The sequence below is a fragment of the Trichomycterus rosablanca genome, chromosome 2 (genome assembly GCF_030014385.1).
Source record: "Trichomycterus rosablanca isolate fTriRos1 chromosome 2, fTriRos1.hap1, whole genome shotgun sequence".
NCBI lineage: Eukaryota > Metazoa > Chordata > Actinopteri > Siluriformes > Trichomycteridae > Trichomycterus > Trichomycterus rosablanca.
In genome coordinates this window covers 57,465,747-57,489,529 of record NC_085989.1, presented here as the reverse complement: position 1 = coordinate 57,489,529, position 23,783 = coordinate 57,465,747, and the positions used below count along the sequence as shown (strand labels likewise).

At 43.0% G+C, this 23,783-nt stretch overlaps 1 protein-coding gene and 1 long non-coding RNA gene across 2 annotated transcripts; both read right to left on the bottom strand.

The window, feature by feature from the left end:
* Window positions 1–370: 370 nt before the first annotated feature.
* LOC134302825 (zinc finger protein 239-like) lies at window positions 371–16,744 on the bottom strand. Its single transcript, XM_062988041.1, has 5 exons — window positions 16,717–16,744; window positions 13,699–14,388; window positions 12,184–12,285; window positions 10,805–11,019; window positions 371–391 (listed from the first exon to the last, which is right to left on the bottom strand). Exons 1-5 carry the CDS (start codon window positions 16,742–16,744, stop codon window positions 371–373), a joined length of 1,056 nt encoding a protein of 351 aa, XP_062844111.1.
* Window positions 14,305–16,982, bottom strand: LOC134336238 (uncharacterized). The gene is made up of 3 exons (XR_010015701.1): window positions 16,939–16,982; window positions 16,717–16,809; window positions 14,305–14,388 (listed from the first exon to the last, which is right to left on the bottom strand). It is a non-coding gene; the product is annotated as an uncharacterized LOC134336238 (long non-coding RNA).
* Between the last annotated feature and the right edge of the window lie 6,801 nt (window positions 16,983–23,783).

The window sequence follows — 23,783 nt, the reverse complement described above, 5'->3', positions numbered from 1 at the left end:
GGACCGGAGCTTCTGGTGGGCGTCAGATTCGGATTAAAAGTCTTATCAGACTGTGAGCACTGATACGGTTTCTCTCCGGTGTGAATGCGCTGGTGTCTTTTGAGATGACACTGTCGATTAAAACTCTTTCCGCACTGTAAGCACTGGTACGGTCTCTCTCCGGTGTGAATGCGCTGGTGTTTTTTGAGATCGCTCCGTTGATAAAAGCGTTTCCCGCACTGTGAGCACTGGTACGGTTTCTCGCCTGTGTGAATGCGCTGGTGAGTTTTGAAGTTACTCTGTTTACTGAAGCTCTTCCCACACTGCGAGCAGACGTTACCGCTGACGGTACCAGAGGACGTTTGCTGATCACTGGAGCTTCTGGTGGGCGTCAGATCCTCACGTTCGGTCTCTGTGAAGCAATGAAGAAAAATCACGTCACACGGCCAGAAATGTCCCACACTGGTTGGAAGAGCATGACCAAGACTGACCAATTACTCCCCTGGTCCCCTAATTCCCCTAATTGAACCCAACTGAGCATCTGTGGGACCCCGATGGTCGCGTTGGCTCTGTGGATCCTCCCCCAGGCACCTCCAGCAGCTGTGGGATGCACTGCAGTCAGCATGGCTCCAGATACCTGTGAGAACCTACCAGGACCTGATTGAGTCGCTTCCTCTGGATACGCCCGGAGTATATTAGACATTGGGGGTGTTTGAATCTGATATAAGGGGAACGATGTTATCAGACCGAGGTTTGGCAGCAAGGGTCAGTACAGTGGTGCAAACAGCAATCAGACAACGAGGACTTAAAATGCCAGAGCAAGAGATGCCAAAATGTCTTACTGAGTTTATCTTCATCTTCATGCTCCTCCTTCTTCACAGGGTTCATCTGGAAACCTCCCACTGAAGCGAGGCGTCCCTCAGGGGTGACGTGTTCCACAGGGATTAAGGTTCCTTCACCTGAAACTCCATCAATACATGAATCCTAGTTAGGTTAGAACATAAATCCAGACTGGAGTGTAGCAGCACAAGTACAGGTTCTAATCCATCATCCCCATTCTCACATGAGTCCAATACTAACCACACTGTCTGGTAAAAAGTGGCTTATTTACTTACAGAAGTAACCTTCATCTTCATCTTCCTCCTTTTTTATTATTTTATTCTGGAAGTCTTCATCTCGTAGATCCATTTGGATGAGGTCTCCCATTTCTGCTGACTGCATTATTAAACATATAATAGACAGACAGATCAATAGGTAGAAACACTCCAGCAGACAGAAGTACAAAAACACAAAGTGTTTTTTTTTTAAACGTGTTGATTGTGGGTATAAATCTCCGTCTGTCCATAGCAGCGAATATCAAAATGACCAATGAAAAGATGAATGAAATCACGCATTCTCTGTAACGAGTATCTCCATTGGCTGCTAGAGCTGTCCATCAAAACCGCTTATCAGCCGATCAGGTGGCGCAGCGGTAAAAAGTACGCTAGCGCACCAGAGTTGGGTTTCTAGATACATCGTATCGAAACTCGGCTCTACCTTTCCAACTGGGTTGGGCGGCAGTATGAACAACGTTTGGCTGTTGTTCATGGGCTTAGCGGGTAGAGTCGGAGCATAGGTCCTCATGACTGGTAAAACTGCGGCCGCTGCTGGTTGGCTGACGGCGCCTGCACAGGGCTGAGGAATAACATCGAGGGGGGTGTGACCCTCCGTGCGCGGTGTCTCTCGGTGTATGAACTCGGCTCGTGCGGGTGTAAAATGCAAGTCTGTACCGATTGCGTGCCGGAGGGGGCGCAATTCGGTTGAGTGGCGTCCTCAGTCAGCGGCAAGGGGTTGAACCAGTATAGAGGACATAATCAGGGTAATTGGACACGACTAGAATGAGGATAAAAATTGGGGGGAAAAAGTGGGAAAAAAATAGATAATTAAAAAAATAAAAAAAAATAAGAAAAAACGCTTATCTCCGCCTCCTTCCCCTCCGGTACTGTGTGAGAAAGAAGTGAAACTCGTTTACTGTGTGATGTTTCATCTCTACAGTTTATTCAGGTTATTCAGTCACATGGTTGTAAACATGATTTATATTTGTGAAGTTTGTATCTGATATTTATATGGACTATGATTTACACAGTAAAGATAATGTCTGGTGACTTGACTGTTTCAGGTATTTATAGGTATTAAATGGTAATTTAGACCAGTATATCCCAGTCATGTTTCTGCACAACACAGTATTAAAAGCTTTTCTTAGATCTATGAAAATATGAAATAATGAAATGAATCTATGAAATAATCATATCTGTGTTTTGATGTTTTATTAATGCACAATATTAGATCAGAATATTTTGAAAAGCATGATTTCTGAGTTAGCCAGATAACTTAAGCACAGTGTCAAGGATTGTTCAATATGAATCTTTTTTTCTCTTTTGTCTTATGGTTCTGTATGACAGGAAATACTCCACAGGCAGCCGTGCATTGTTATAGTTTAAACCCAAACCATGTTTGGCACCTGAATGTTTATATTTGGTTGTTGTTCGCTGTGTGAAAATAAAATGATTAAATAACAATGTATTATATGTATATTTTATTGTTTAAAATAAGGTCATCAGGGACTGTCGGCCCTCGGGCACTTTCACATTATCAAATCTGGCCCTCCTAGAACAAAGTTTGGACACCACTGCCCTAGATGTATACATTCAGTGAGGTGTGCACCCATGCAAAGCCCATTGGCTCTGGTTTGTGCTGTGATCAGTACTATTAGTTTTATTAGTTTTCTTTAGTGTAGGACAGCAGTTTAGGGACTAGTTTAGTAAAACTGTCTATTGTTTTAGGTTATTTGTAAATAAAAAAATAAAAAAAGATAAGTTATTGCTCAAGGGCCCAACAGTGGCAACCTGTCAGAGTTTGGACTTAAACCAGCAACCTTTCAATTGCTAGTCCAGTACCTTAACCCTAACATACAATGATCAGGCACAACATTATAACCATCTTCCTAATATTGTGTTGTTCCCCTGACCCGTCGAGGCCTGGACTCCACTAGACCCCTGAAGATGTGCTGTGGTATCTGCACCAAGAGGTCAGCAGCAGATCCTTTAACCCCTGTAAGTTGTGAGGTGGGGCCTCCATGGATCGGACTCGTTTGTCCGGCACGTCCCACAGATGCTGGATTGGATCGAGATCTGGAGAATTCGGAGGCCGAGTCGACACCTCAAAACTGGTTGTTGTGCTCATCAGACCAGGCCACCTTCTTCCATTGTTCCGTAGTCTAGCTCCGATGCTCACGTGCCCATTGTTGGTGCTTTCGGTGGTGGACAGGGGTCAGCATGGTCACCCTGACTGGTCTGCAGCCCCATACGCAACAGACTGTGATGCTCTGTGTATTCTGACACCTTTCTATCAGAACCAGCAACCTTCCTCAGCAGTTTGAGCTACAGGAGGAGTGTGTTGGATCGGACCACACGGGCATCGATGAGTCTCGGCTGCCCATGACCCTGTCGCCGGTTTACCACTGTTCCTTCCTTGGAGCACGTTTGATAGATACTGACCACTGCAGACCGGGACACACCCCACAAGAGCTGCAGTTTTGGAGATGCTCTGACCCGGTCGTCTAGCCATCACAATCTGGCCCTCGTCAAACTCGCTCAGATCCTCACGTCACGCTCGCCCATTTTTCCTGCTTCTAACATCAACTTTGTCACCACTAACAGGTGCCGTGATGAAGAGATAATCGGCGTTATTCACTTCACCTGTCAGTGGTCATAATGTTATGCCCATAATTCCCATACGCAATTACTCTTATTGTCATCATTTCACCTTCCCAAGCAAATGCTTAAAACACAAATAAATCCACTGCAGTTTCTTCACTAAACAAATCAGAATCTAATCTAGAAGTCTGCAATGGTTGAAATCATCTAAAAGATGTTATTTCGTCTATAAAAGTGTAAAAATCACGTGTAAACAAAACAACTCCATGTGTTTCTATAAAACCACCTTTAAACCAGGCTAAAATAATGAATAATATTTTATATGAGTCTATAAAACTGTAAAAACAGCTTGTAAACAAAGCTAAAATAACCTGATGTTTCTATATCATTTAAGAGAATCATTTTGCCAGATCGATTCAGAATCGGTTCATCAGTACTGACTCAGGTGTGATGCTAACAGTTAGCGGAGCAGCTAGCAGTTCGTGTGTGTATATGGAAAGAGTTAAAGCTCCTCAAATCCTCACATTTGACGTTTTATTATGAACTTTAGTTTTATTAATGATTCAAATGTAGGTAATAATTCAAGCATAATTCATAAATAAATCAATATTTTACTTACACTGGTGCAAACACACCAGCTGCTGAAGCTGCTTCTTCTGCAGTGGTTTAATGTCGGGTTATGAAGCAGCTGAGGAGCTGCATTAAAGCCACCTGCTGCACTGGAGAATGGACTGAACGATGAAATCACACCATATAAGACTCACATAATCCGCTTGTTAAGTGGTGACGTGTCGACCTTATGATACGTCACATCCGGGTCCAAGTTGGCTGAGTCCCTCGTATTTTCAGTATGCCACAGTGCTGTGTCCCGTACTGCTTCAACAGGTCCGAGTCGAAAAAAAACTACCCAACTGTCTTTTTACTGCTTTCCTTGCGATTAGATATGATGAAGTAATATTTTTGTTCATAATTCAATGTAAAAAGGTAAACTGTCATTGTATATTCATTACACGTGTTTCAAGCTTTATTTTATTTCATATAATAATGTGAGATTCTGGATTTTTACTATATAAGCTATAAGCTATACTGATTAAAAGTAAAACCAAAGAGTTAGAAATGTCAGTTTTCATGTAATGAATTAAAAATATGAGCGCTTACCTCTTGATGAGGTGACATGAAATGAAATAATGACATGAACTTTTCATGATATTCAGATGACCTGAAGTGCCCTAGTGTACTGCACATCTTGTCTTATTTGTATCTTAATGTATGTTTCTAATATATAATATAATATATGTATATAATAAGACCTTTTCTCGTCCAGACAGCTATTGAGAAGGACTAGACTTTTATGACTCGGGTAATGTTTGTAAATCCAATTTCCAACGACAGCAACACGAGTTCCTTAAGTTTCCCACAAACAGAATTTATTTTAACTTTCTTCTTACATTGACTCATCCGTTAATCCAAGTTTCTTATAAAAACTCACTATGTTCGCAATTGGCGTATAACAAACAAAACTACGATCATAAATCTGTTGCTCCACGTCCTCTTTCTTACCGTATATTTGATAAATATTGTCGGTATATAGAGTCAGTACAATTCTGCCCCCCCGCAGGCTCCACCGAAGAGGATTAATGAATAACAGCATACACTGATTACCAGGAAAAATCATCAATAGCTGAAATACCAAGTCACCTCAAATAAGTATTCTTTAACCAAAGAGAAAATATTTATGACAATAAACATAGATCATTACAATTGATGCAATATGGATCTTACAATATATATATAAAAAGGTTCACAGGTTTAGCCGTAGTTGTTTGCGTTTGCGATTAGGTTCGTTTGGCCCCGGAAATTACGCGTGACGTCACACTTAACAAGCGAATGGGGAGATGTAGTGTGGCCCTTAAAAACACAGGGACAGTGGTGTTGTATTGGGTGCAGTCATTGAGCCCCTTAGCAGGGCAACCCTGTCTGCTCCAGAGGTGCCGTACAATGTCTTATAAAATTTCATTGTATTCTACTTGTTTATATGTAAATATAACAAATAAATGCATTCTGTTTTATTCTAAACTGATGTAGAAGGTAAAATACCCCAGCACATTGGAGCTGACATCTCAAACTTGTGACTTCGATCTTCAGCTGTGCATCCGGCAGGCTGGGCGCTCAAACATTTACATTTTCAGCATTTAGCAGACGCTTTTATCCAAAGCGACTTACACAAGGAGCGGAACACGATGAGCAATTGAGGGTTAAGGGCCTTGCTCAGGGACCCAACAGTGGCAACTTGGTGGTGGCGGGGCTTGAACCGGCAACCTTCTGTTTACTAGTCTAGTACCTTAACCACTGAGCTATCACTGGACAGGATTCCTCATATACAGATAGACGGGGGATAATAGAGATCAATGTGCAAACCTCTGTATGCAAGACAGAGCCCCGTATGAACCCTTGTGCAGGTGAAAAGATGCAGTCGGCTACTGCACACCTCTCAAAGGGGGCGTGTTAGTCACGGTTCTCCCCAACATGTACAGTGTATCACAAAAGTGAGTACACCCCTCACATTTCTGCAAATATTTTATTATATCTTTTCATGGGACAACACTATAGAAATAAAACTTGGATATAACTTAGAGTAGTCAGTGTACAGCTTGTATAGCAGTGTAGATTTACTGTCTTCTGAAAATAACTCAACACACAGCCATTAATGTCTAAATAGCTGCAACATAAGTGAGTACACCCCACAGCGAACATGTCCAAATTGTGCCCAAAGTGTCAATATTTTGTGTGACCACCATTATTATCCAGCACTGCCTTAACCCTCCTGGGCATGGAATTCACCAGAGCTGCACAGGTTGCTACTGGAATCCTCTTCCACTCCTCCATGATGACATAACGGAGCTGGTGGATGTTAGACACCTTGAACTCCTCCACCTTACACTTGAGGATGCGCCACAGGTGCTCAATTGGGTTTAGTCCATCACCTTTACCTTCAGCTTCCTCAGCAAGGCAGTTGTCATCTTGGAGGTTGTGTTTGGGGTCGTTATCCTGTTGGAAAACTGCCATGAGGCCCAGTTTTCGAAGGGAGGGGATCATGCTCTGTTTCAGAATGTCACAGTATATGTTGGAATTCATGTTTCCCTCAATGAACTGCAGCTCCCCAGTGCCAGCAACACTCATGCAGCCCAAGATCATGATGCTACCACCACCATGCTTGACTGTAGGCAAGATACAGTTGTCTTGGTACTTCTCACAAGGGCGCCGCCACACATGCTGGACACCATCTGAGCCAAACAAGTTTATCTTGGTCTCGTCAGACCACAGGGCATTCCAGTAATCCATGTTCTTGGACTGCTTGTCTTCAGCAAACTGTTTGCGGGCTTTCTTGTGCGTCAGCTTCCTTCTGGGATGACGACCATGCAGACCGAGTTGATGCAGTGTGCGGTGTATGGTCTGAGCACTGACAGGCTGACCTCCCACGTCTTCAACCTCTGCAGCAATGCTGGAAGCACTCATGTGTCTATCTTTTTAAAGCCAACCTCTGGATATGACGCCGAACACGTGGACTCGACTTCTTTGGTCGACCCTGGCGAAGCCTGTTCCGAGTGGAACCTGTCCTGGAAAACCGCTGTATGACCTTGGCCACCATGCTGTAGCTCAGTTTCAGGGTGTTAGCAATCTTCTTATAGCCCAGGCCATCTTTGTGGAGAGCAGCAATTCTATTTCTCACATCCTCAGAGAGTTCTTTGCCATGAGGTGCCATGTTGAATATCCAGTGGCCAGTATGAGAGAATTGTACCCAAAACACCAAATTTAACAGCCCTGCTCCGCATTTACACCTGGGACCTTGACACATGACACCAAGGAGGGACAACGACACATTTGGGCACAATTTGGACATGTTCACTGTGGGGTGTACTCACTTATGTTGCAGCTATTTAGACATTAATGGCTGTGTGTTGAGTTATTTTCAGAAGACAGTAAATCTACACTGCTATACAAGCTGTACACTGACTACTCTAAGTTACATCCAAGTTTCATGTCTATAGTGTTGTCCCATGAAAAGATATAATCAAATATTTGCAAAAATGTGAGGGGTGTACTCACTTTTGTGATACACTGTATTATAAACATGAATGTGTCATTATATTTCTATGGCCTCGGCATACAAAGTTTGTAAAATCACTGTGGGAACCTGAAGCACCAGGGACTTAAAGAACATAGTTCCACTCAGTGTGTTCATTTTATATTTTGTCTCTTTGGGTTCCCTCCCAAGTGGGCTGGCTGCTTTAAATGTCAAAAGTGTGTGTGGGTGTGAGTAAAAAAAAAAGTGATTCCCTTGGGTGGATTGTTGTCCTGCACACAGTAAGATAGATTTACCACTGATAAATATAAACATGTGGTTGGTTAATACAATATTAATAGTACACAGATTAAGGGTAGGCAAGTTTAAAGTATGTTTAAGTACGTGTTTTGAAGCTAGGGAAAGAATCAATGGCGTGAATGCCAGAAGGGAGAGAGTTCCAGAGATATGGGGCAGAGTCAGAGATGTTCACAAGTCACAAAATCAGAGTCCGAGTCGAGTCACGAGTCTTTAGTCCGAGTCAAGTCACGAGTCTTTAGACTAGAGTCCGAGTCAAGTCACAAGTCAATATAATCTACACAAAACATATATTATAAATGTAGCGTAGAAATAAAGAAATAATCTGTAAGCTCAGATAAAAACAACAACAGATTAGCGAGTGTATTTAGCCGTGTTACTTCGTGCCTTTACTTTCCTCCTCATCGTGTAAATGAATGTAATTTCTGTAACAAGAAGGTTCCAGTTAAAAGCTTCAACTGATACGTTTTGTTTTCATTACAGAACAAAAGCGCTCGATAAATCACGGCACAGCGGCCAAAATCCCAAACACAGCAAAAACACAGCTTACCTGAGCTTCTGTTCTTCCAGATGCTATTACATTTATAAGCGTGCGTCCCATTAGGAACAGAATCCGTTATTTTGTAAATGTGCTTATAATTAAAAACCTCCAAACTTTTCCCGGTTGTGAAGTAAAAGCCGATCGAGCGTTTCATTACCACGTCATCTGTGTGACGCAAACTGAATAAATGCAAATAACAGCATTTCTTACTAACAATTACAATCAGAAGATCTGATTGGTTCAGAAAGCGGTTCTTACAACCATTAGCACCGATTCTGTAGGAGCGTTCCATTCACCCCGGTCGTTCCTGTGAAGTGCACTACGTAGGGTATTCCACCATTTTAAGTGAGATTCCAATCCAGAGGGAACGGAAATGTTCAAATGAAGTGAACTTCAGACTGTGTAGGGAGTAGGGAGCGATGCTTCATCACTACACCGGAAGCTGCTGGAACATTTACACATTGTGTGTGTTGTGGGTTAAGACGGCCGGAGCGTTATTATTATTATTATTATTATTATTATTATTATTATTATTATTAGAGAGCAGAAAATGACACGTTTCATTCATCTGTAATAAAAACTAGGGACTCTTGTTGTTTACGAGTCTTTTTTTTTTGTGAGTCATGAGTCGAGTCCAAGTCATTTGAAATGAGTCCGAGTCGAGTCTGAAGTCGCTGTGTGTGCTCATCTCTGGGCAGAGTAGCTAAAAGCTCTAGCCCTCATAGTAGACAGACGAACCAAAGGAGTAGATAAGCACAATCAGGAAAGAAAAAGCAAATAAATGTTATTATATTTCATGCTTTATAATACATACATGACCTTTCAGATCTTACATTTATAATACACTATGGTGTCACTAGGTGTTTTGATATGGTGTCCAAGGTAGTCGCTAGGGTGTTACTGTGGTAGTTCAGGTAGCTGCTTTGAGTTGATTGGGATGTTGCTAGGTGGTAACTATGGAGTCTCAGGTGATTGTTATAGCATTGCTGGGTACTTTAAGGCAGAAACACATCCTGGACAGGGCACCAGTCTATCAGAGGGCATTACTCACCCACTTATCTGTCCGTAAGAACATTCATGAGGAAGAACCAGCTAATCTGTGCACATGTAACAGTATATAACGACTGCTGATCATTTTCTTTGAGAATTCTGGGTAAAGAAGTAAACAAGTGATGGATCAGAGTCGGTGCATTTGTGTTCTTTAAGCGTTGATAAATAAGTAAAGCTGCGTTCACACTTCGCACACTGATACGGCTTCTCTCCAGTGTGAATGCGCTGGTGTGTTTTGAAAGCGCTCAAGTCAGTAAAACGCTTTTCACAGTGTGAGCACTGATACGGTTTCTCTCCCGTGTGAATGCGCTTGTGCTTTTTTAAAGCACTTTGGTAGGTAAAACTCTTGTTACACTGTGAGCACTGATAGGGTTTCTCTCCGGTGTGAATGCGCTGGTGGGCTTTCAGATGACTCTGTTGATTAAAACTCTTCCCACACTGTGAGCACGGATACGGTTTGTCTCCGGTGTGAATGCGCCGGTGGCTTTTGAGGGAACTCCGGTCAGAAAAACTCTTCCCACAGTGCAAGCAGCAATACGGTCTCTCTCTGGTGTGAATGCGCTGGTGGGCTTTAAAAGCGCTCAGGTTAGTATAAATCTTTCCACACTGTGTGCAGCAATACGGTTTCTCTCCAGTGTGAATGTGCTGGTGGGTTCTAAAAGCACTCGGGTTAGTAAAACATTTGCCACAGTACGAGCAGCAATACGGTCTCTCTCCGGTGTGAATGCGCTGGTGGATTTTAAACTCGCTCTGTTGAATAAAACTCCTCCCGCAATGTGAGCACTGATACGGTTTCTCTCCGGTGTGAATGCGCTGGTGGATTTTCAGGTTGCTCTGTTGATTGAAACTCTTCCCGCACTCTGAGCACTGATACGGCTTCTCTCCAGTGTGAATGCGCTGATGGATTCTAAGGTTACTTTGCTGATTAAAACTCCTTCCACACTGTAAGCAGCAATAGGGTTTCTCTCCGGTGTGAATGCGCTGGTGTTTTTTTAGGTTAATTTGCTGACTGAATTTTTTTCCACACTGCGAGCAGCAGTACGGTTTCTCTCCAGTGTGAATGAGCTGGTGCTTCTTCAGATTAATCTGTTGACTAAAATTTTTCCCACACTGTGAGCACTGATACGGTTTCTCTCCGGTGTGAATGCGCCGGTGTACTTTAAGAGCACTCTGGCAGCTAAAGCTCTTCCCACAATCGGAGCAGAAGTCCATTTTTTTCTGCTTCTGTCTGTATAAGGAGTCCACGCTCAGAGCACCAGTGGATGTTTGCTGACCGCTGGAGCTTGTGGTGGCCGTCAGATCTTCATATTCCATCCTCTCAGATGTGACCAGCGTCTCGTGTTTGTCGTTGTGCTGGAGAAGATTCTTCTGAGCTGAGAAAGAATGAAGGAAAAATATGAACCAACACTGTTAGAATCCATTTACTTCATTTCACCCAGACTGAGACTCTTTGTCAAAGTACATTATGACCACCTTCCTAATATTGTGTTGGTCCCCCTGACTCATCAAAGCATGGACTCCACTAGACCCCTGAAGGTGTGCTGTGGCATCTGCCACCAAGATATCAGCAGCAGATCCTTTAACTCCTGTAAGTTGTGAGGTGGAGCCTCCATGGATCGGACTCGTTTGTCCAGCACGTCCCACAGATGCTCGATTGGATCGAGATCTGGGGAATTTGGAGGCCAAACTGGTCGTTGTTCTCCTCAAACCTTGTGTATCAGGGAGCATCATCCTGCTGAAAGAGGCCACAGATATCAGGGAAGCATCTCCATGTGAGGGTGAACATGATCTGTAAGGATGCTCAGGTAGGAGCTACGTGTCAGAGTAACGTCCACATGGATGCAGGACCCGAGGTTTCCCAGCAGAACGTCGCCCAAAGCATCACACTCGTCTTCTTCCCATAATGCATCCTGGTGCCGCGTGTTCCCCAGGTAAGCGATGCACACGCACCCGGCCGTGATTTATCAGACCAGGCCACCTTCTTCCATTCCGTGGTCCAGTGCCCATTATTGGTGCTTTCGGTGGTGGACAGGGGTCAGTACGGGCACCCTGACTGGTCTGCAGCTCCATACACATCAAACTGTGATTCTGCTCTGTGTATTCTGACACCTTTCTATCAGAACCAGCATGAACTTCTTCAGCAGTCTGAGCTACAGCAGCTCGTCTGTTGGATCGGACCACACGTGCATCAATGAGTCTTGGCCGCTCATTACCCTGTCGCCGGTTTACACTTTTGATAGATAATGACCACTGCAGACCGGGACGCACCCCACAAGAGCTGCAGGTTTGGAGATGCTCTGATCCAGTCGTCTAGCCATCAACTCTGAGGATAAAATGTTCACTTGCTGCCTAATATACCCCCCCCCCCCCCCCAACAACAGGTGCCATGATGAAGAGATGATCAGTGTTATTCAATTCACCTCTCAGTGGTCATAATGTTATGCCTGCTCGGTGTATATATCAGTAGTAGTTGCAGCAGATGTTAGTATTACTGAAACGCATTAAAACATCAGAGACAAATGCGACAGACGTCTTACCCAGGTCACACTGAGGTTCTTCCTCTTTTACAGGATGCCGGCCCATCTGGGCGTCGTCCCCGTCTGAGAAAACGTGTCCTACAGGAGTTAACGTACCGCCACCTGGAATTCCATTCATATGTGAAGAAAGAACGTAATGTGAGGTTGTGAGTTTGGCAGGAGCATCAAAAGACTGCCGAAGATCTAACGGAGGAAGATGATGACCAATGAGCGAGTGATCGAGATGGCCAGAACAGAAAAGAAGCTACTGAACCACATGAGGTTCCTTAAGTTATGTGACTTTGATTGTGTTATGAGGTACCCAAAAGACTCATTACTAGAGCTACCAGACATACTGGAGGCATCTGTGTAGCCAACCATCACAAAGCAATGGCCATCCTTAAAATACCCACCCACCGACCAACACACAGAAATTCATCAGTACAGACCGGTAACAATCACATGTTCTCACTCACTTTCTTTTTTTTTTTATTTTTATTTTTTATTTTTACCCCTTTTTCTCCCCTTTTAGCGCATCCAATTGTTCAATTAGCATCGTGCTTCCTCTCTGTCTATGCTGAACCCTGCCCTGACGGAGGTGATTGAAGCTAACCCGTATCCCCTCCGAAACACGAGCAGCAGCCAGATGCATCTTTGCCACCCACACATTGACGAGTTTGGCGCCACCCAGCGTTGCATGCGGAGAGACACACCCTAAGGGCACCCTCTCCCATCTCTGTGTAAGCGCCTCCAATCAACCGGCAGAGAACGCGATCGCATTCTGACAGAGAGAGACCCACATCCGGTTCTTTGTCCCACCCCCCACATGAGCAACCGGCCAATCGTTGCTCATATAGCCACTCGGCTTCGAACCGGTAAAGCAAGGCTGGATTCGATACCACGCTTCTCAGAATCCAGCCCTGGTTGCAGCGCGTTTCTTTTTACCGCTGCGCCACCTGAGCGGCCTCACTCACTTTCTTAACCGCTTATCCAATCATGGTCGCGGTGGGGGGTGCTGGAGCTTATTCCAGCTTTTCAATGGGCGCAAGGCACACAGTAACACCCTGGACGGGGCGCCAGTCCATCGCAGGGCAGACACACACACACACACACCTGTAGGGCAATTCAGTGTCTCCAATTAAACCGACTGCATGTTTTTGGAAACCGGAGCACCCGGAGGAAACCCACGCAGACACGGGGAGAACACGGGGAGAACACGGGAAGAACCCCCCCCCCCCCCCCCCCCCCTCCCCCAGCCTGGTGATCTTGCACCATGGGACAATTTAGAGTCGCTAAATTACATAACGGCATGTTTTGGTGAGTGTGTAAAACCCGATTCCACACATAAGCAAAAATATTTGGACTGGAAGCAGTTAAGCTGTGTAAGCACTGCGAGCACTGATACGGGCTTCTGTTGTGTGAATGCGCTAGTGTTTTTAAAGCACTCTGGTGAGCAAAACTCTTCTCACACTGTGTGCACTGATGGTCTCTCGCTAAAACATTTTCCACATTGTGAGCAGCAATACGGTCTCTCACCAGTGTGAACGCGCCGGTGGGCTCTGAAAGCACTCTGGTTAGCGAATCTTTTCCCGCACTCCGAGCAGCAGTACGGTTTCTCGCCAGTGTGAACGCGCTGGTGAATCTTAAATTCGTTTTGCTGAATAAAGCTCCTCCCACACTGTGAGCACCGGTACGGCCTCTCTCCGGTGTGAATGCGCCGGTGGATTTTCAGGTTACTCTGTTGATTGAAACTCTTCCCGCACTGCGAGCACTGGTACGGTTTCTCTCCGGTGTGAATGCGCTGGTGTATCCTAAGGTTACTCTTCTGATTAAAAGTCTTTCCACACTGCGAGCAGCAATACGGTCTCTCTCCTGTGTGAATGCGCTGGTGTTTTTTCAGATTGATTTGTTGATTGAAGCGCTTCCCACATTCTAAGCAATGGTACGGTCTCTCTCCGGTGTGAATGCGCTGGTGTTTTTTAAGAGCGCTCTGGGAACTAAAGCTCTTCCCGCAATCTGAGCAGACGTCTTTTGTTGTCTGTTGTCCATCGGAGATATTCGTGTTTTGCGTACCAGTGGAGGTCCGCTGACCACTGGAGCACATCTCCTCAGATTTCACCAGGGTCTCGTGTTCCTCATGATGGCATCTCCTGATGTGCTTGAGAAGGTTGTTTTGGGTGGTACAGGAAAGGAAACACACCGGGCAGGAGAAAGCGTTGTTCATTTCTGGAGCAGAAAAAAAAGAGTCTTAATGTGAGACACTACAGATAATAAACTGTGTTACACTCCTACCTAGTCGGTCCACCTTGTAGATGTAAAGTCAGAGACGATCGCTCATCTATTGCTGCTGTTTGAGTCGATCATCTGCTAGACCTTCATCGGTGGTCACAGGACGCTGCCCACGGGGCGCTGTCGGCTGGATATTTTTGGTCGGTGGACGATTCTCAGTCCAGCAGTGACAGTGAGGTGTTTAGATCCACTCGTACCAGCACAACACACACTAACACACCACCACCATGTCAGAGTCACTGCAGTGCTGAGAATCATCCACCACCTAAATAATACCTGCACTGTGGGGGTCCTGACCATTAAAGAACAGCATGAAAGGAGCTAATAAAGCATGCAGAGAAACAGATGGACTACAGTCAGCAATTGTAGAACTACAAAGTGCTTCTATATGGTAAGTGGAGCTGATAACATTTTAGTTTTAGAGTTTTAGAAGCTTGAGAACAACAAGACAAACCTTTGTAAGCAAAAGATAATAAGTGAATTATGCTGACTTGGTAAAGTACAAGTAAAAAGAATGTTCTGCAGGCCAAGGTTATTACTGGGAACACACCAGTGTTTAAATACAAGTTCCACTGGAAATCATAGACACATTATTAGATTCTACAAGTACTACTGAAGCAAACACAAGGTCTATATCAAATCTTCAGTACATACAGTGGCTTGCAAAAGTATTCATACCCCTTGAACTTTTCCATATTTTGTCACATTACAACCACAAACATAAATATATTTCACTGGAATTTAATGTGAAAGACCAACACAAAGTGGTATACAATTGTGAAGTGGAACGAAAGTTATACATGATTCAAAACATTTTTTACAAATAAAAAACTGAAAAGTGCGGTGTGCAAAAGTATCCAGCCCCCTTTTCTCTGAGTGCAACCAATTGCATTCAGAAGTTGCCTGATGACTGCTAATGACTAAAAAGAGTCCACCTGTGTGTAATCTAATCTCAGTACAAATACAGCTTGGTTGTTTAAGAGAATATTGGGGAGTAAACAGCATTATGAAGTCCAAAGAACACACCAGACAGGTCAGGAATAAGGTTGTGAAGAAGTTTAAAGCAGGCTTAGGCTATAAAAAGATTTCCCAAGCTTTGAACATCTCACGGAGCACTGTTCAATCCATTATCCGGAAATGGAAAGAGTATGGAACAACTGTAAACCTACCAAGACAAGGCCGTCCACCTAAACTTACAGGCCGAACGAGGAGAGCGCTGATCAGAGATGCAGCCAAGAGGCCCATGGTGACTCTGGACGAAATGCAGAGATCCACAGCTCAGGTGGGGGAATCTGTCCACAGGACAACTATTAGTCGTGCACTGCACAAATGTGGTCTTTATGGAAGAGTGGCAAGAAGAAAGCCATTGTTAAAAGAAAACCATAAAAAGTCCCGTTTGCAGTTTGCCAGAAGCCATGTTGGGGACACAGCAAACATGTGGAACAAGGTGCTCTGGTCAGATGAGACCAAAATTGAACTTTTTGGCCTAAATGCAAAACGCTATGTGTGGCGGAGAATTAACACTGCACATCACTCTGAACACACCATCCCCACTGTCAAATATGGTGGTGGCAGCATCATGCACTGGGGCTGCTTCTCTTCAGCAGGGACAGGGAAGTTGGTCAAAGTTGATGGGAAGATGGATGGAGCCAAATACAGGGCAATCTTGGAAGAAAACCTGTTGGAGTCTGCAAAAGACTTGAGACTGGGGCGGAGGTTCACCTTCCAGCAGGACAACGACCCTAAACATAAAGCCAGGGCTACGATGGAATGGTTTAAAACAAAACATATTAATGTGTTAGAATGGCCCAGTCAAAGTCCAGACCTAAACCCAATCGAGAATTTGTGGCAAGATCTGAAAACTGCTGTTCACAAACGCTCTCCATCTAATCTGACTGAGCTTGAGCTGTTTTGCAAAGAAGAATGGGCAAAAATGTCAGTCACTAGATGTGCAAAGCTGGTGGAGACATACCCTAAAAGACTTGCAGCTGTAATTGCAGCAAAAGGTGGTTCCACAAAGTATTGACTCAGGGGGGCTGGATACTTTTGCACACCGCACTTTTCAGTTTTTAATTTGTAAAAAATGTTTTGAATCATGTATAACTTTCGTTCCACTTCACAATTGTATACCACTTTGTGTTGGTCTTTCACATTAAATTCCAGTGAAATATATTTATGTTTGTGGTTGTAATGTGACAAAATATGGAAAAGTTCAAGGGGTATGAATACTTTTGCAAGCCACTGTACTACAGAAAAATGTCTTACCATGGTCATCTTCCTCTTTCACAGGCATTTCCTGAAAACCATCGTTCTGCTGATGTCCCTCAAGAGTGATGTGTTCCAGAGTATCTGCTGTACCTTAAAGTCCAATAATATGTAAAAAAAACAAAACAAAAGTGAATTCTGGGTAGTTTAAAAACAAAAAGTCATTCAGTACAGGCTGGATTATCTGAATCAGAGGGTAGTAGTGGCATCACGTTCACTTACAAAGGTAACCTTCATCTTCATCTTCTTCCTTTTTTATTGTCTGAATATTCACACAGGCAGCGTTTTCCACTTCTGGTGATTCCATTATAAACTGATGAGTCTACAACGTGGAGATTCTGGAAAGAGAACCAGATCCATAATTCAAACAAAGAAGCACAATATAGTCTCATCTCAGTGATGAATTATTACGTTTATTATTTATTAATGGATCCTTGATTGCTGAGTAACTTGGACAGTGTTGTCGAGTACATGAGCACCTAATACTCGATGTGTTGAGAAGATAACGCACAGAAGGTCTAGCTGTAAAAAAAAAGTGAAGAAAAGTGGTTGGAATCAATGTTGCCAGATTGGGTGGTTTTCCGCCAAATTGGGTGGATTTTGTTGGACATTGGGGGGGAAAAACACGCTTTGGCGGGTGGACAAAATTTGAGCTGGTTTGTAATCATTTTGGCAGCTTAAAATATAAATTAAAAACGATTGCTTTCTAAAGCAGCTGGAATATAAACATTCCTACATTCTCCCATCACATCCAACCCGTTGAGAGCGTTTTCCCAAGTGACACTACTCAAAGACAACACAAGAAACTTGGGATTCCAGCTCCTTTCCAGTCTCATGGATGTGCGGCTACATTCCGTCCTTCCCCACAGTTGTTGGGGAGATTTGATTCACCCATTAATAGTTAACCTGGCTCGTGTACTTGTGTACATAGTTCTCCTGTTGGAAACTGGAATGACAAGTGATGCTGAGCTGAATATGAAGGTGAGCAAGTATGTACGAGAGGTTAAACTTCTTTCATTGCTTGCAAGTTTATTCTTATTTACTAGCAAAGCGTTGTGTGTCCTATCCTATATAATGCATTTTAAACACTTGCTAAACTACTTCAAATACATGCAAGCAAAAATAATGTGTCCATTTATAATGAATAATTACTGATCTGTACATTTTAAGATATTCATTTGTAGGTCATGCTGGTTTAACTGCTTCATTATTTTTGAAATGCTGAACATCATCTGCTGATCCTGTGCTGTTTTGGGTGAGTTTTCATGTATTTTGGTGGATTTTGAAAAGGTTTTTGGCTGGAAACCACTGTTGCAATCTGGCAACCCTGGATGGAATGTCATTTACATTTACATTTTCAGCATTTAGCAGACGCTGTTATCCAAAGCGACTTACACAATGAGCTGAACACGATGAGCAATTGAGGGTTAAGGGCCTTGCTCAGGGACCCAACAGTGGCAACTTGGTGGTGGCGGGGCTTGAACCGGCAACCTTCTGTTTACTAGTCCGGTACCTTAACCACTGAGCTATCACTGGCCCTCATTACCAAAATTACCAAACATAACAATCCCTAGAAACCATGTCACTGATACCTGCATGGAAAACAGCAATATAACCACACTGCTTAACAACAATAAAACAGTGGGACTCAAACCATTACTCTAATTTCCTTCGGGATCAATAAAGTATCTGTCTGTCTGTCTGTCTGTCTGTCTGTCTGTCTGTCTGTCTGTCTATCTATCTATATATCTATCTATCTATCTATCTATCTATCTATCTAACTATCTATCTATCTATCTATCTATCTATCTTACTGTCTGTCTGTCTGTCTCTGTCTGTCTCTATCTATCTATCTATCTATCTAACTATCTATCTATCTATCTATCTATCTATCTTACTGTCTGTCTGTCTGTCTGTCTCTGTCTGTCTCTATCTATCTATCTATCTATCTATCTATCTATCTATCTATCTAACTATCTATCTATCTATCTATCTATCTATCTATCTATCTATCTTACTGTCTGTCTGTCTGTCTGTCTGTCTGTCTCTATCTATCTATCTATCTATCTATCTATCTAACTATCTATCTATCTATCTATCTATCTATCTATCTTACTGTCTGTCTGTCTGTCTGTCTCTGTCTGTCTATCTATCTATCTATCTATCTAACTATCTATCTATCTATCTATCTATCTATCTATCTATCTTACTGTCTGTCTGTCTGTCTGTCTGTCTGTCTGTCTCTATCTATCTATCTATCTATATATCTATCTATCTATCTAACTATCTATCTATCTATCTATCTATCTATCTATCTTACTGTCTGTCTGTCTGTCTGTCTCTGTCTGTCTCTATCTATCTATCTATCTATCTATCTATCTAACTATCTATCTATCTATCTATCTATCTATCTTACTGTCTGTCTGTCTGTCTGTCTGTCTGTCTGTCTGTCTGTCTGTCTCTATCTATCTATCTATCTATCTATCTATCTATCTATCTATCTATCTATCTATCTAAACAAAGCTTAAAGAACTGACGTGTTTATTTGAGGAGCTGCTGAATGAGGAAAATGAGACAGACAAGGTTGGATGGCACAGACACAGTATATGCCAGAAGTTCTCAGATGAATCTGCTGCTGTTGGTTTCATCCTGGATGGAGACTGCAGCGAGTATAGGGAGCTTACCAAGAACTTTGTGGACTGGAGTGAACAAAACCACCTTCAGATCAACACCAGTAAGACAAAAGAGCTGGTGGTGGACTTTCAAAGGACTGGGTCACAACCACTGAAACCGGTGAACATCCGGGGACCTGGAACACCTCTAGGTACCTGGGTGTTCACCTTATGATTAACTGGACTGGTCTGATAATACACAGGCGCTGTACAAAAAAAGGCCAGAGCAGACTCCATCTGTTGAGGAGGCTCCGGTCATTTGGAATACAGGGGGTCCCTTCTACACTCACTGTCCATTTTATCAGCTCCACTTACCATATAGAAGCACTTTGTAGTTCTACAATTACTGACTGTAGTCCATCTGTTCCTCTACATGCTTTGTTACCCCCTTTCATGCTGTTCTTCAATGGTCAGGACCCCCACAGGACCACCACAGAACAGGTATTATTTAGGTGGTGGATCATTCTCAGCTCTGCAGTGACACTGACATGGTGCTGGTGTGTTAGTGTGTTTTGTGCTGGTATGTCACTGCTGGACTGAGAATCGTCCACCAACCAAAAATATCCAGCCAACAGCGCCCCGTGGGCAGCGTCCTGTGACCACTGATGAAGGTCTAGAAGATGACCAACTCAAACAGCAGCAATAGATGAGCGATCGTCTCTGACTTTACATCTACGAGGTGGACCGACTAGGTAGGAGTGTCTAATAGAGTGGACAGTGAGTGGACACGGTGTTTAAAACCTCCACTCGTACCAGCACAACGCACACTAACACACCAGCACCATGTCAGTGTCACTGCAGTGCTGAGAATCATCCACCACCTAAATAATACCTGCTCTGTGGGGGGTCCTGACCATTGAAGAACAGCATGAAAGGAGCTAACAAAGTATGTAGAGAAACAGATGGACTACAGTCAGTAATTGTAGAACTACAAAGTGCTTCTATATGGTAAGTGGAGCTGATAATATGGAGAGTGAGTGTAGAAACAAAGACGAGTTGTCCCAGATGACTTACAGGAGCAACTGATCAACTGATTCATTTTGCTTGATCGGTTCAGATGAATCGGTTGATCAGTAATGAATCGTGTGCTCTATGCTAACAGTTAGCAGAGCAGCTAGCAGTTGTGTGTTTACATTGGAAGCGAGTTAAATCTCCTCAAATCCTCACAGTGCTATTTTATTATGGTCTGTACTGCTATTAATAATTAGAATGTAGTGAATTATTAAAATGTAATAATAAAATGTAACTTACAGATGAATCATTACAGTATAAACACATGAGCTGCTGCAGGTTCTTCCTCTTCTCTGCTTTATCCTTTATTGTTCCTCCTCTGGGAAACATCTGAGAAGCTGCTTTAGTGCCTCCTGTGGAACAAAAGCAAATATCTCAAGTATTAATGATTCTACACTAGTGAGATGTTATATTGTCAAACATTATTACTGCTGTGTCCAATATTGAACTATTATTATAGCTTATATTAGATGAAGTATCAAGCCTGAAGGTCTGCACACTCCTTTCACCTTCTCTATCTACGTTTATTACATTACAGACTCATTCTGTAATAGATTCAGTTTGTTTTTGTCACAAAATTCTACACAAAATAGCCACAATAACAAAGTGAAGCAGGTTTTTAGACATTTGTGCTCATTAAATAAAAATCAGAATAACTTTATTTCACCAGGTATGTTACACATACAAGGAATCTGCTTTGGTGATGCACTCAATAGTCCACACAGTAGTACACACAATACACATAATACAACCCCTGGCAAAAATTATGGAATCACCACTCTTGGAAGATGTTCTTTCAATTGTTTAATTTTGTAGAAAAATAAAAAATCACAGACATGCCACAAAACTATCATTTCTCAAACTGTCAACCCTCTGGCATTAAGAAACAATAAAAAAAGAAACAAATATAATAGTTGTGGTCAGTCACAATTGCTTTTTTTTAGATCAAGTAGAGGAAAAAAATATGGAATCACTCAAATCTGAGGAAAAAATTATAAGTGCAGATAAATACACATGTATGACATGTAACATAGAACATATTTAACAGACCCGACAGCACACGGACTGTTAACCAGTATTTACCAACAGTTACCCAAGGGAACAACTGTGGTTAAAAAGTGTTACAGCTCTGGGGAAAAAGCTGTTCCTATGTAAAATATCATATTGATGTGACACCCAAAAGTGATCTGAGGTGCATCTTGTTTTCACTGATCCTGCTTGAGATGTTTCTACAGTTTAACTGGAGTCACCTGTGGTCAATTCGATTGATTAGACATGATTGGGGATTGCCAACATTTACATTTTAGCATTTAAGATAAGATACGATTCCTTTATTGATCCCCATGGGGGAAATTCGAGTGTTACAGCAGCTCCAGTACAGTGTAAGTACAGTAAATAAAAAAGGGTAGAATAAAAATAAGATATATACTGTATATTAACTATATGATAAAACACTATATATTCTGTATGTAACTATGTGTGTAGTTAGAGATGTAGAGTCCAGTGCTGGGAAGTGGATGGGGGGGGATCTTTGAGTGGCTTGTCAGTGTGAGGACAGCCTGTGTATTCTGCTATTCAGCAGACGCCTTTATCCAAAGCGTCTACATTACAGTTACACTATACAATCTGAGCAGTTGAGAGTCAAGGGCTTTTCTCAGGGGCCCAAAAGCAGCATCCTGGCAGTGGTATGGCTTGAACCAGCGACCCTCTGATCACTGGACCAGTACCTTAACCACTAGGCGACGCCTGCCTACATAAGGTAAGGGCACAGATCTGGAGAATGTACAGAAACATTGCTGCAGCTTTACACGTCCCAAAGAGCACAGTGGCCTCCATCATTTGTAAATGGAAGAAGAACTGAAGTCACCTGGGCGGCACAGCGGCTAAGTGGGTAGCACTGTCGCCTCACAGCAAGAAGGTCCTGGGTTCGATCCTGGAGTTTGCATGTTCTCCCCGTGTCTGTGTGGGTTTCCTCCGGGAGCTCCGGTTTCCTCCCACAGTCTGAAAACATGCAAGTGAGTTGAACTGAAGATACTAAATTGTCCATGACTGTGTTTGATATAACCTTGTGAACTGATGAATCTTGTGTAATGAGTAACTACCGTTCCCGTCATGAATGGAACCAAAGTCTAACCCATGACGTTACAATCCTAATAAACAAACCCGGCCGCCCGGGCAATCTGAGCGAAGATGGACCTTGGCCAGGAAGGTGAGCAGGAACCCGAGGGTCACTCTGACAGAGCTCCGGTGTATCCTTGTGGAGATGGGAGAACCTATCAGAAGATCAACCATCCAGGCAGCACTCCTCCTCAGATCACACCTGTATGGTAGAGTGGCCAGACGGAAGCCACGCCTCAAGAAAAAAAGGCACCTAGAGGACTCTCAAACCACGAGAAACAAGATCATCTGGTGAACTTTTGGCCTGAATACCAAGCGTCACATCTTGGAGGAAACCAGGCACCGCTCAACACCTGGCTAATGCCATCTCTACAGTGAAGCATGGTGGTGGTAGCATCATGATGTGGGGATGTTTTTCAGCAGCTGGACGGGGGCGACTAGTCCTGATAGAGGGAAAGATGAATGCAGCTCAGTACACCCAGACCCTTGATGATAACCTGCTCCAGAGCGCTCTGCAGACTTTCTGTTCTGTTAGCAATCTACACTGTTCGCTGGTATCCATAACTAATGAAAGAACATTATTATTATTATTATTATGATTTAAGTTTATCAGGTTTGCATAGAATAGGCGTTCAGCTGGCTAGCCCTTTATCGCTGAGATCCAGGATTCGAATCCCAGCAGTACCATCGTCTACACAGACATGATTGGCTATTGCTACTCGTTGGTGCATTCTCAGTGCCGGACATCCACTGTAAAAACTGTGCCAATCGGAACGAATTTTTAAATGATTTTCTCTTTATTCATCACCACTGATTACAATCATTTTCACTCATAATAATTAATAAACAATAATAATGTAAATTTAACGCAAACTGAACAGTTACATGTAAAAATGAGTCGGCATTAAACAGCACAAAGATTAAAAACAGAGAAATTAAAGACAAACATTAAGATGAAATATTAATATGATTTAAAGATAGATATATAGACATTAAAACCACCTCCTTGTTTCTACACTCACTGTCCATTTTATCAGCTCCACTTACCATATAGAAGCACTTTGTAGTTCTACAATTACTGACTGTAGTCCATCTGTTTCTCTGCATGCTTTGTTAGCCCCCTTTCATGCTGTTCTACCACCACAGAGCAGGTATTATTTAGGTGGTGGATGATTCTCGCACTGCAGTGACACTGACATGGTGCTGGTGTGTTAGTGTGTGTTGTGCTGGAGTTTTTAAACACCGTGTCCACTCACTGTCCACTCT

What these genes read in the sequence shown, in the direction of transcription:
- LOC134302825 (XM_062988041.1), bottom strand. Translation starts at nt 16,744, where the DNA reads ATGCCTGTGAAAGAGGAAGATGACCATG. An exon ending in CCACCGGCGCGTTCACACTG is followed by an intron (nt 12,286 to 13,698) that starts GTGAGAGACCGT and finishes ATGGAATTCCAG; the next exon opens with GTGGCGGTACGTTAACTCCT. An exon ending in AGAACCTCAGTGTGACCTGG is followed by an intron (nt 11,020 to 12,183) that starts GTAAGACGTCTG and finishes ATTCTTTCTCAG; the next exon opens with CTCAGAAGAATCTTCTCCAG.